This window comes from Oncorhynchus mykiss, chromosome 14 (assembly GCF_057628025.1).
Source record: "Oncorhynchus mykiss isolate SJ-2025 chromosome 14, ASM5762802v1, whole genome shotgun sequence".
Classification (NCBI taxonomy): domain Eukaryota; kingdom Metazoa; phylum Chordata; class Actinopteri; order Salmoniformes; family Salmonidae; genus Oncorhynchus; species Oncorhynchus mykiss.
The window spans coordinates 41965458-41978638 of NC_143035.1; the positions used below are offsets into that span (position 1 = coordinate 41965458).

Genomic DNA, 13181 nt, shown 5'->3' on the forward strand with positions numbered 1-13181 from the left:
CCCCATTAACTGCTCTTCCTGGGGTCCAAACACATTAAGGCAGTTAGATCACCTAAAACAGCAGACTCGCGCGTCACCTAAAACAGCAGACTCGCGCGTCACCTAAAACAGCAGACTCGCGCGTCACCTAAAACAGCAGACTCGCGCGTCACCTAAAACAGCAGACTCGCGCGTCACCTAAAACAGCAGACTCGCGCGTCACCTAAAACAGCATATGTCACCTAAAGCGACAGAAATAACAGTACATGGTTGCATCACTGCCTGGTATGGCAACTGCTCGGCTTCCAACCACAGAGCACTACAGAGCTACACTAGCTCCCCAGACTACTTGCAGTGCCTTGTTGGTAAGGGCTCATTAGCATTTCATTGTTTGTCTAAACCTTTTTATGACGCATGTGACAAATACTATTTTATTTGAAGTTTCTAGCTAGTGTCCAGGGTTACTAGTTTCCCAAGTTAAATTTATTTTTAAAGTAAAAAAAAAAAAAAACAGTTGGAAGCCCCATTTTTGTTAAACCGTTGGCCTACCGGCTACCTAATCCGGCTAATTTTAGGTCCCTTGTCCAAATGTAATTTTTTAAGTTCCACTCAAACTGATGGGCTGTGTCATTGCTGAGTAACGTTGCCAGTCTCCTTATTGGGGAGTACACTACTGAATACAGTTAATTTATATTCTAGCCTGGCTGTTAGTGAGTTTCGTTTCTAACAGTGAGGGTTTTTATCTAGATTTCGATCCCAAATGGCACCATTTTCCCTTTACAGTGCACTACATTTGACTCCTTAATTAAAGGTTAAAAAATAATACATGCAGAATAGGGTGGCATTTGGTACAGATCTTCAGAATGAAACGGACTCCTCATGTTAATCTGTAATGTTCTTACATGATGTCATCCTGTACAACGTGAATGAAACACACGTATGTTAAAGGTAATTATGATGCAACTAGAGGTCGACCGATTCATCGAAATGGCCGAATTAATCAGGGCCGATTTCAAGTTCTCATAACAAATCGGAAATCGGTATTTTTGCACACCGATTTGGCCGAATAATTAAAAATATATATTTTATTTAACTAGGCAAGTCAGTTAAGAACACATTCTTATTTTCAATTACTTCCTAGGAACGGTGGGTTAACTGCCTTGTTCAGGGGCAGAACGACAGATTTTTTACCTTGTCAGCTCAGGGATTCCATCTTGCAACCTTACAGTTAACTCTAACCACCTGCCTCTTGTTGCACTCCACAAGGAGACTGCCTGTTACGCGAATGCAGTTAAAATGCCTAATTTGCCAGAATTTTACGTAATTATGACATAACATTGAAGGTTGTGCAACACAGGAATATTTAGACTGAAAGTATTTCACTGAAAGAATAAACGTCTTGTTTTCGAGATGATAGTTTCAGGATTCGACCATATTAATGACCTAAGGCTCGTATTTCTGTGTGTTATTATGTTATAATTAAGTCTATTATTTGATAGAGCAGTCTGACTGAGCGATGGTAGGCACCAGCAGGCCCATAAGCATTCATTCAAACACCACTTTGCTTCAAGCATTGCGCTGTTTAGGACTTCAAGCCTATCAACTCCCGAGATTAGGCTGGTGTAACGGCTAGCTAGTTAGCGGGGTGCGTGCTAATAGCCTTTCAAACGTCACTCGCTCTGAGCCTTGGGGTAGTTGTTCCCCTTGCTCTGCATGGGTAACGCTGCTTCGAGGGTGGCTGTTGTCGTTGTGTTCCTGGTTCGAGCCCAGGTAGGAGCGAGGAGAGGGACGGAAGCTACACTGTTACACTGGCAATACTGAAGTGCGTATAAGAACCATAGTCAAAGGTTAATGAAATACGAAGGAAACTCACTCTACATCCTTAGATGAAGTTGTTTACAGGAAACTCACTCTACAACCTTAGATGAAGCTGTTTACAGGAAACTCACTCTACATCCGTAGATGAAGTTGCGTGGAAAAAGGAATTGGGTGGTGAAATAATTTTCTGTCATGGACAAGGGAACTCAAAGGGTGTGATGATATTAATTAACAGAAATGTTGATCTGAATATGCAAATAGTCAGGAATTATATAATATAATAGTGTAGAATGATAGAATATAATAGTGTAGAATGATATAATATAATAGTGTAGAATGATAGAATATAATAGTGTAGAATGATATAATATAATAGTGTAGAATGATATAATATAATAGTGTAGAATGATATAATATAATAGTGTAGAATGATATAATATTATAGTGTAGAATGATATAATATAATAGTGTAAAATGATATGATATAATAGTGTAGAATGATATAATATTATAGTGTAGAATGATATAATATAATAGTGTAAAATGATATGATATAATAGTGTAGAATGATATAATATAATAGTGTAGAATGATATAATATAATAGTGTAGAATGATATAATATAATAGTGTAGAATGATATAGTATAATAGTGTAGAATGATATAATATAATAGTGTAGAATGATATAGTATAATAGTGTAGAATGATATAATATAATAGTGTAAAATGATATGATATAATAGTCTAGAATGATATAATATAATAGTGTAGAATGATATAATATAATAGTGTAGAATGATATAATATAATAGTGTAGAATGATATAATATAATAGTGTAGAATGATATAATATAATAGTCTAGAATGATATAATATAATAGTCTAGAATGATATAATATAATAGTGGAGAATGATATAATATAATAGTGTAGAATGATATAATATAATAGTGTAGAATGATATAATATTATAGTGTAGAATGATATAATGTAATAGTGTAGAATGATATAATATAATAGTGTAGAATGATATAATATTATAGTGTAGAATGATATAATATAATAGTGTAGAATGATATAATATAATAGTGTAGAATGATATAATATAATAGTTTAGAATGATATAATGTAATAGTGGAGAATGATATAATATAATAGTTTAGAATGATATAATATAATAGTGTAGAATGATATAATATTATAGTGTAGAATGATATAATATAATAGTGTAGAATGATATAATATAATAGTCTAGAATGATATAATATAATAGTGTAGAATGATATAATATTATAGTGTAGAATGATATAATATAATAGTGTAGAATGATATAATATAATAGTGTAGAATGATATAATATAATAGTGTAGAATGATATAATATTATAGTGTAGAATGATATAATATAATAGTGTAGAATGATATAATATAATAGTGTAGAATGATATAATATTATAGTGTAGAATGATATAATATAATAGTGTAGAATGATATAATATAATAGTGTAGAATGATATAATATAATAGTCTAGAATGATATGATATAATAGTCTAGAATGATATAATATTATAGTGGAGAATGATATAATATAATAGTCTAGAATGATATAATATAATAGTCTAGAATGATATAGTATAATAGTGTAGAATGATATAATATAATAGTGTAGAATGATATAATATAATAGTGTAGAATGATATAATATAATAGTGTAGAATGATATAATATAATAGTGTAGAATGATATAATATAATAGTGTAGAATGATATAATATAATAGTGTAGAATTATATAATAGTGTAGAATGATATAATATAATAGTCTAGAATGATATAATATAATAGTGTAGAATGATAGAATATAATAGTGTAGAATGATATAATATAATAGTGTAGAATGATATAATATAATAGTGTAGAATTATATAATAGTGTAGAATGATATAATATAATAGTCTAGAATGATATGATATAATAGTCTAGAATGATATAATATTATAGTGGAGAATGATAGAATATAATAGTCTAGAATGATATAATATAATAGTCTAGAATGATATAATATAATAGTGTAGAATGATATAATATTATAGTCTAGAATGATATAATATAATAGTGTAGAATGATATAATATAATAGTGTAGAATTATATAATAGTGTAGAATGATATAATATAATAGTCTAGAATGATATAATATAATAGTGTAGAATGATATAATATAATAGTGTAGAATGATATAATATAATAGTGTAGAATGATATAATATAATAGTGTAGAATGATATAATATAATAGTGTAGAATGATATAATATAATAGTGTAGAATGATTCACCAGGAAGGTGGATCCTTTTGAAGATGAAAGTGGATGAAAAAGAGATGTGGCTCATTAATCTATATGGTCCAAATCAGGATGATCCACACTTCTTCGAAAATATTTATACATTTAATCAAAGTTTGCTGGAGGACAACTTAGTTAAAAATAAGACAAAATAATTTATAACTGAATTCTTCCAGTATAATATAGGTTCAGCAAATCCCCTTATTGTTTGGTATACCTTTTAAATGTACCTTCAGGGGTCATTCAATTCAATATTCATCAGTTTCAGCAGTTTCTGGCTAAAGAGACAAGACTAACAAGGGAAATCCATGAACTAATAGTACAGGTAGATAGTAATAAAAACAATACTACAGAGATACAAAATAAGTTAGAGGAAAAACACAAAGAACTTGAGGAACTTATTCAAGAACGATCTAATGTAATCTCTTACAAAAATAAAGCAAACTGGATGGAATATGGAGAAAAATGCAAAATTCTTCCTGAATCTCCAATTCTACAATACAGGAACGCTAACAAAAATAATTTGCAGAAACTCGTTACTGAATAGGGAGTCATCTATGATTCTCTGATATTTTAAGAGGAAGCTAATTATTTTAGGCAGATGTTCTCTCTTCCGTCTCATCCTTTCCCACTGACTGAAGATTACGTTAAGAAATTCTTTCCAAATAATATAAAAATGGAATATGAACAAATGTACAGAAAGATCAGTGTGAAGGCCAAATTACAGAGGAATAACTTTTTGAGGGTCTTAAATCCTTTCAGTCTGGAAAAACCCCAGGGCTTGATGGCATACCTGTAGAGGTATATCAAGTCATTTTTGATATACTTAAAGCTCTATTGTTAGATTAGTCAAGATGGCGTAGCAGTCAGATATTCTAAAAGCTCCGGTTGATTACAAGATGGCGTAGCAGTCAGACCTCTGTCTTCGTCTTGTCGTGTCCCGTGTATATCTTCTTTCTTTGTATTTATTTAAACAATTTCATTTTTAACCTCTGTTTCAACATACTCTCCTGCAACCCGCCTCACCCAATGTGGTATGGATCTGGCATTTTCTATACTTTAGACCCGGAACCCCCAACAGAAACTAGCCCGCTAACTAGCTGCTAGCTAGTAACCAGTTAGACACTGCTAGCGGTCATCAGTGAATGCCCACCTGCTAGCCGTGGCCCGCTAGCTGTCTAGAACATATCGGACTGTTAGCTGAAGAGGCCCATCGGACAAATTCTTTAGACACTATACCTAGCTAGTAGTCAGCTAGAGGCCATCAGCTAACCTTTAGCCCAGACAACCCTTGCCTGTCTACACGATGCAAATCGGACTCATTTTTCTCCATATCCGGATTCCTACCCCAAGCTCTGAACCTTTTCACCTGGATCATCGTAGCTAGCTAGCTGCTATCTGAGTGGCCACTCCTGGCTAACGTACGTCTCTGTCCCGACGCAAGAACCAATTAGCATGGAACTAGCCTTTGCTAGGCCCATCTCCCGGCTAGCCGAAAAAGTCCATCAGCCACTCCTTGGGCTACAATACCTATTTTGCCAATTGGCCTGGACCCCTTTTACTGCCGACACGGAGCCTCGCAGGTCCATCACGACTGGACTACCGACGTAATCTGCCCGAGGGTTTTTTTCCCAACGGACTCCTCCGTCGCGGCGACCCCTGAATGCTCGCCATGGCCTGCTTGCTGTCTAGAGCATATCGGACTGTTAGCTGAAGAGGCCCATCGGACAAATTCTTTGGCAACTATACCTATTTTGCCAATTGGCCTGGACCCTTTTACCACACAGAGCTCTGCTGATCCACGATGACTGGTCTGCCGGCGTAACGGCACGAGGGGGCTACAACAGATTTCTTCCGTCGCGACATCCCTCTAAGGCCCTTCTGCTAGCATGCTAGCCCCGGCCCGCTAGCTGCCGGAATTGCCGTGTCTCCAGCCCGCCAAGCCACTCACTGGACCCCTATGATCACTCGGCTACCCATGTCTCTCCCTATTGTCAATATGCCTTATCCATTGCTGTTTTGGTTAGTGATTGTCTTATTTCACTGTAGAGCCTCCGTCCCTGCTCAACATGCATTAGCTAACCCTTTAGTTCCACCTCCCACACGTGCGGTGACCTCACTTGGTCTAAATGATGTTTCTAGAGACACAACCTCTCTCATCGTCACTCAATGCCTAGGTTTACCTCCACTGTATTCACATCCTACCATACCCTTGTCTGTACATTATGCCTCAAATCTATTCTACCGTGCCCAGAAACCTGCTCCTTTTACTCTCTGTTCCGAACGCACTAGACATCCAGTTCTTTTAGCCTTTAGCCGTACCCTTATCCTACTCCTCCTCCTGTTCCTCTGGCGCTGTAGAGGTTAATCCAGATCCTGCAGCCCCTAGCTCCACTTCTATTCCTCAGGTGCTCTTATTTGTTGACTTCTGTAACTGTAAAAGCCTTGGTTTCATGCATTTTAACATTAGAAGCCTCCTCCCTAAGTTTGATTTATTCTCTGCTCTAGCACACTCTGCCAACCCGGATGTCCTAGCTGTGTCTGAATCCTGGTTTAAGGAAGACCACCAAAAACCCTCAAATTTCCATCCCTAACTACAACATTTTCCAATAAGATAGCACTGCCAAAGGGGACAGAGTTAGCCTGCAGAGTTTTGTCTTACTCTCCAGGTCTGTGCCCAAACAATTTGAGCTTCTACTTGTAAAAACCCACCTTTCCAAAAACAAGTCTCTCACTGTTGCTGCTTGCTATAGACAACCTTCTGACCCCAGCTGTGCCCTGGACAACATATGTGAATTGATTGCCCCCGATCTGTCCTCAGAACTTGCGCTGTCAGGTGACCTAAACTGGGACATGCTTAAATCCCAGGCCATCCTGCAATCCTAGCTTGATGCCCTCAATCTCACACAAACTATCAATGAACCTACCAAGTACAACCCCAAATCTGTAAACACAGGCACCCTCATAGATATCATCCTGACCAACCTGCACTCTAAATACACCTCTGCTGACTTCAACCAGGATCTCAGCGATCACTGCCTCATTTCCTGTGTCCGTAATTGGTCTGCAATCAAATTACCACCCCTCACCACTGTCAAACGCTCCCTAAAACACTAAAGCGAGCAGGCCTTTCTAATCGACCTGGCCCGGGTATCCTGGAAGGATATTGACCTCATTCCGTCAGTAGAGGATGCCTGGTTATTCTTTTAAAAGTGCCTTCCTCTTTGGGATAGCCGTGCCACTAGCGCCTCGACAACATCCGGTGAAATTGCAAAGCACGATATTCAAATTACAGAAATTGAAATCTTAACATTGAACATTCATGAAAATACAAGTGTCATCATTTTAAAAGCGTAACTTCTTAAACGCTTTGTCAGGTTTCAAAGGCTTTCTGGCGAAGGCACATTATCCGAGGACAGCGCCTCGCACACACAAGCATTACATACATTTTCCAACCAAGCAGACTCAGTAATCCACCGGTTTCCCTCGTTCAAAATGCATACAAATGAATCCCGTAAATTACCAATAAACTTCTTCCAAACATATCAAACAACGTTCCTAATCAATCCTCAGGTACCCTATTATGTAAATGCACAATACAATTTAAGATGGAGAATACCGGAGACGCTTACCGGAGATAATTAACGAAGTACGCACTCTCACCGCAACAAACATTACAGCCAAAATGGGAGCCACTTGCTAAAACTACAAATTCTAAGTCATCTTTCAAAAGACAAGCCTGAAACTCTTTCTAATGACTGTTGACATCTAGTGGAAGCCCTATGAACTGCTATCTGGGAGGTATTCCTTTTATATTCCCATTGACAGCCATAGTAATCCAGGGTGAGCTGGAAAAAAATTCTGTCTGGATTGTCCTCCGGTTGATGATTTGACTGGGAGCTAATATGTATAATTTCAGACCTAATAATGGCTTGTTGTTGGCAGGTAAAATGAGTAAGGCCTCAGCTGAATCTACAGACCAAGTGATGGAGGAGGAAGTAGGTCAGCTTCCGATTACAGACCAGATGGAGGACGAGGAGGAGGAGGAGGAGGTAGGTCAACATCAGATGATCTTTCTATGTCCCCTGCTTACTTTTTCAAATGTATCCACCTGGGCACAAACATTGTTTTACCAAAAACAGTAGTGCACTAGATGGGGAATTGGGTGCCATTTGGTGAACAGCCAGACTGTAGCTTCTGTGGCAGACAACAGGACACTACGATCACTCTGGGGCTATTCTCATGCTTTTTCCTCTTGGATGTTTTTTAATAGACTGTCATGACTGTTTATTCCTCAGGCTGGGAGCTCAACAGAGACTGAGAGACCCTCCTCTTCTCACACCAAGAGGAAGCCTTCTGTTGCAGCCAAGCAAGTTGGAGGGAATGAGTCAGACACCTCGGACGAGAGTGGACAGGACGATGGCGCCTCAGATGGTAAGGTCTACCACTAGATCTGGGGCCAGCACGGGTTTTAGTGCTTCTTAAATCTTTTGGCTGGGATCCCGTTAACTTCTCTAGGGTAGGGGGCAGCATTTGGAATTTTGGATGAAAAGCATGCCCAAATTAAACGACCTGCTACTCGGGCCCAGAAGATATGATATGCATATAACTGGTAGATTTGGATAGAAAACACTCTAAAGTTTCCAAAACAGTTACAATTGTGTCTGAGTATAACAGAACGGATTTGGCAGGTGAAAACCTGAGAGAAATCCATTCAGGAAGTAGTTTTTTTTGTAGTTTTCTATTCAATGCCATTACAGTATCCATTGACTAAGGACTCAATTTGCAGTTCCTTCTTGTTTACCTTTTATATTGATGACGTTATTGTCCGGTTGAAATATTATAGATAATTTAGGCTAAAAACAACCTGAGGATTGAATATAAACATCGTTTGACATGTTTTTATTAACTTCTACGGATACAATTTGTCTGCCTGTTTCGACTGCATTTGAGCCTGTGGATTACTGAAGAAAACGTGCAAACAAAACGGAGGTTTTTGGATATAAAGAGGGACTTTATTGAACAAAAGGAACATTTATTGAGTAAATGAATATCTTCTGAGTGCCACCATATGACGATCATCAAAGGTAAGTGATTTAATTGTATCTCTATTTCTGAGTTCTGTAACTCTTCTACTTGGCTGGTTACTGTTTGTAATGATTTGTATGCTGGGCTGTGTTCTCAAATAATTGTAAGGTATGCTTTTGCCGTAAAGCATTTTTTAAATCTGACACCGTGGTTGGAGTCACAAGAAGTTAATCTTTAAACCTATGTAAAATGTTTTGTTTTCTGAATTTTTATGAGTATTTCTGTATTTGAATTTGGCGCTCTGCAATCTCACTGGATGTTGGCCAGGTGGGACGCTAACGCCCCACATACCCTAGAGGTTAAAACCTCTTGAGGATATGGAGACGCTAGCGTCTCAACTGGCCAATTGCCTAGGGAAATTCAGAGCGCCAGATTCAAATTAAATTCTATAAAATTCAAACTTTCATTAAATCACACATGTAAGATACTCAATTAAAGCTACACTCGTTGTGAATCCAGCCAACATGTCAGATTTTAAAAATGCTTTTTGGCGAAAGCATGAGAAGCTATTATCTGATAGCATGCACCCAGCTGAACCAGCTGTAAACAAAATAACTAGTGTAGCAGGCGCTACACAAAACGCTGAAATAAAATACAAAACATGCATTACCTTTGACGAGCTTCTTTGTTGGCACTCCAATATGTCCCATAAACATCACAATTGGTCCTTTTTTTCCGATTAATTCCGTCCATATATACCCAAAATGTCCATTTATAAAGCAGGTTTGATCTGGAAAAAAACAGCTTTCCAAAACACAACGTCACTACAAAACATTTCAAAAGTTGCCTATAAACTTTGCCAAAATATTTCAAACTACTTTTGTAATACAACTTTAGGTATTTTTAAACGTTAACAATCGATCAAATTGTAGACGGGGCAATCTATTCAACAGTGCAAGTAAACAAACCGTGCACCTTTTTTCATCTTGCGTAACTCTCAGTGTAACGTTGTTCCAGGATGTGCTTCTTCTTCGTTTGCCGTAAAGCATTTTTTAAAATCTGACACCGTGGTTGGAGTCACAAGAAGTTAATCTTTAAACCTATGTAGAATATATGTTTTGTTTTCTGAATTTTTATAATGAGTTTCTGTATTTGAGTTTGGCGCTCTGCAATCTCACTGCACCAATGATTAACTTCAACCCAATTCCAAAGACTGGTGACATCCTGTGGAAGTCGTAGGGAACTGTAAAATGGTCGCTATCAAATATCCCTTGGAAAAGACAACTGAGGGAACGGTCAGAGGCAAAATAAATAATCTGAACAGTTATTCCTCGGGGTTTTGCCTGCTACATAAGTTCTGTTATAGTCACAGAAATGATTGAAAAGGTTTTAGAAACTTCAGTGTGTTTTCTATCCACACCTACTAATCAAATGCAAATAATATATTCCTGGCATGAGTAGCAGGAAGTTGAAATTGTGCACGCTATTTATCCAAAAGTGAAAATGCTGCCCCCCATCCCTAAGAAGTTAACGGGATCGATATGACAACAGCCAGTGAAATTGCATTTTAAAGATAAACTTGTTAGTCCCACCACAGTGTCCAATTTTAAAAAGGCTTTACGACGAATGCACGACATATCATTGTTAGGTCAGCACCTATTCACAGAAAAAGACTGCCATTTTCCAGCCAAAGAGAGGAGTCACAAAAAGCAGAAATAGAGATCAAATTAATCACTAACCATTGATGGTCTTCATCAGATGGCACTCATTGGACTTCATGTTACACAATACATGTATGTTTTGTTCGATGAAGTTAATATTTATATCCAAAAATCTGTTTACATTGGCGTGTTATGTTTTGCCTCCTAAACATCCGGTGATTTTACCGAGAGCCACATCAATTTACAGAAATACTCATAATAAACATTGATAAGAGATACAAGTATTATACATGGAACTTTAGATAAACCTCCCCTTAATGCAACCGCTGTGTCAGATAAAAATAAAACTTTACAGCGAAAGCAAACCATGCAATCTGAGTACAGCGCTCAGAGCCCAAACAAGCCATAAAGATATCCGCCATGTTGTGGAATCAACAGATGTCAGAAATAGCATTATAAATATTCACTTACCTTTGATCTTCATCAGAATGCACTCCCAGGAATCCCAGTTACACAAATGTTTGATTTGTTCGATGAAGTCCATAATTTATGTCCAAATACCTCCTTTTTGTTCGCGTTTAGTACACAATCCAAACTCACGACGCGTGGGCGAGTCCATGCGAAAGTTCAGACAGTCATATTATAGTTCGTAGAAGCATGTCATACGAAGTATAGAATCAATCTTTAGGATGTTTTTATTATAAATCTTCAATAATGTTCCAACCGGAGAATTCCTTTGTCTGTAGAAATGCGATGGAACGCAAACTAACTCTCACGTGAACGCACGTGGTTAGCTCATGGCACTCTGCCAGACCCCTGACTCGAAGAGCCCTCATTCACAGTAGAAGCATCAAACACGGTTCTAAAGACGGTTGACATCTAGTGGAAGACTTAGGAAGTGCAATATGACCAATATCCCACTGGATATTCAATAGGCGATGAGTTGAAAACCTTCAAACCTCAGATTTCCCACTTCCTGGTTGGATTTTTTTCTCAGGTTTTTGCCTGCCATATGAGTTATTTTATACTCAGACATCATTCAAACTGTTTTAGAAACTTCAGGGTGTTTTCTATCCAAATCTACTACTACTAGTAATAATAATCAACTGGGCCTGAGCAGCAGGCAGTTTACTTTGGGCACCTTATTCATCCAAGCTACTCAATACTGCCCCAGCCATAACAAGTTAATTAATATCATTGTGGAGCCAACTGGTGCATTTCCACACTTTGTGGATATTTATGTGTTTGCTGGTCTGTTCTGAGTTGAAATTCAAGGTTCATGTGGTGTTGATGAAGCAGTTGTTGAGGGTTCTGGGCTCTGGTCTAAAGTAGTGCACTATATAGGGAATAGGGCTCTGGTCTAAAGTAGTGCACTATATAGGGATCTGGTCTAAAGTAGTGCACTATATAAGGATCTGGTCTAAAGTAGTGCACTATATAGGGATCTGGTCTAAAGTAGTGCACTATATAAGGATCTGGTCTAAAGTAGTGCACTATATAGGGATCTGGTCTAAAGTAGTGCAATATATATGGTGTCATTTGGGACACTGTTAAAGCTTCCATATGCTTCCAAGCCAAAACAGTTTGGTTGAGTTTGTGCATACAGAACATGTCAAATAAAGGTTGAATATTATTGTTTTTTCTTATGAAATCAAATCTACCTCACTCGTAACCATTTATCTAATCTGACCCTGCCATTATCTGCTTTTACCACTAGGGGGTAACCCTGCACCCTACTCTGTTGCAGTACCTGCTTTTACCACTAGGGGGTAACCCTGCACCGTACTGTGTTGCAGTACCTGCTTTTACCACTAGGGGGTAGCCCTGCACCGTGATATGTTGCAGTACCTGCTTTTACCACTAGGGGGTAGCCCTGCACTGTACTCTGTTGCAGTCCCTGCCTTTACCACTAGGGGGTAACCTTCCACAGTTCTCTGTTGCAGTGTGCCATGTTCTACTTCACCCTTTGTCTCTGTACAGTGCATTTGGAAAGTATTCAGACCCCTTGACTTATTCCACATTTTGTTACCTTACAGCCTTTTCAAAAAATGTATTATATTGTCTCCCCCCCTCATCAATCTACACCCAATACCCCATAATCTACACACACTACCCCATAATCTACACACACTAACCCATAATCTACACACACTACCCCATAATGACAATGCAAAAACAGGTTTTTAGATCTGTTTTCAATTGTATTAAAAATGAAAAACATATCTTATCTACCTCTGTATTCAAATCCTTTGCTATGTGACTCAAAATTGAGCTCCGGTGCATCCTGTTTCCATTGATCATCCTTGAGATGTTTCTACAACTTGATTGGAGTCCACCTTTTGGTAAATTCAATTGATT

At 37.8% G+C, this 13181-nt stretch overlaps 1 protein-coding gene across 7 annotated transcripts in view; it reads left to right on the forward strand.

Moving 5' to 3' along the window:
• LOC110487800 (chromatin remodeler ATRX) overlaps positions 1 to 13181 on the forward strand; it is a 104289-nt gene that overhangs the window by 8058 nt on the left and 83050 nt on the right. For 5 of the 7 annotated variants that reach the window (XM_090198938.1, XM_090198940.1, XM_090198941.1 and 2 more), the window contains exons 5-6: positions 8080 to 8186; positions 8433 to 8568. In XM_090198938.1, coding sequence (XP_090055064.1) covers positions 8080 to 8186; positions 8433 to 8568 — 243 coding nt within the window. Of the gene's footprint in view, positions 1 to 8079; positions 8187 to 8430; positions 8569 to 13181 lie in introns of all 7 variants that reach the window. The other 2 variants (XM_090198939.1, XM_090198942.1) reach the window with 2 other exon arrangements.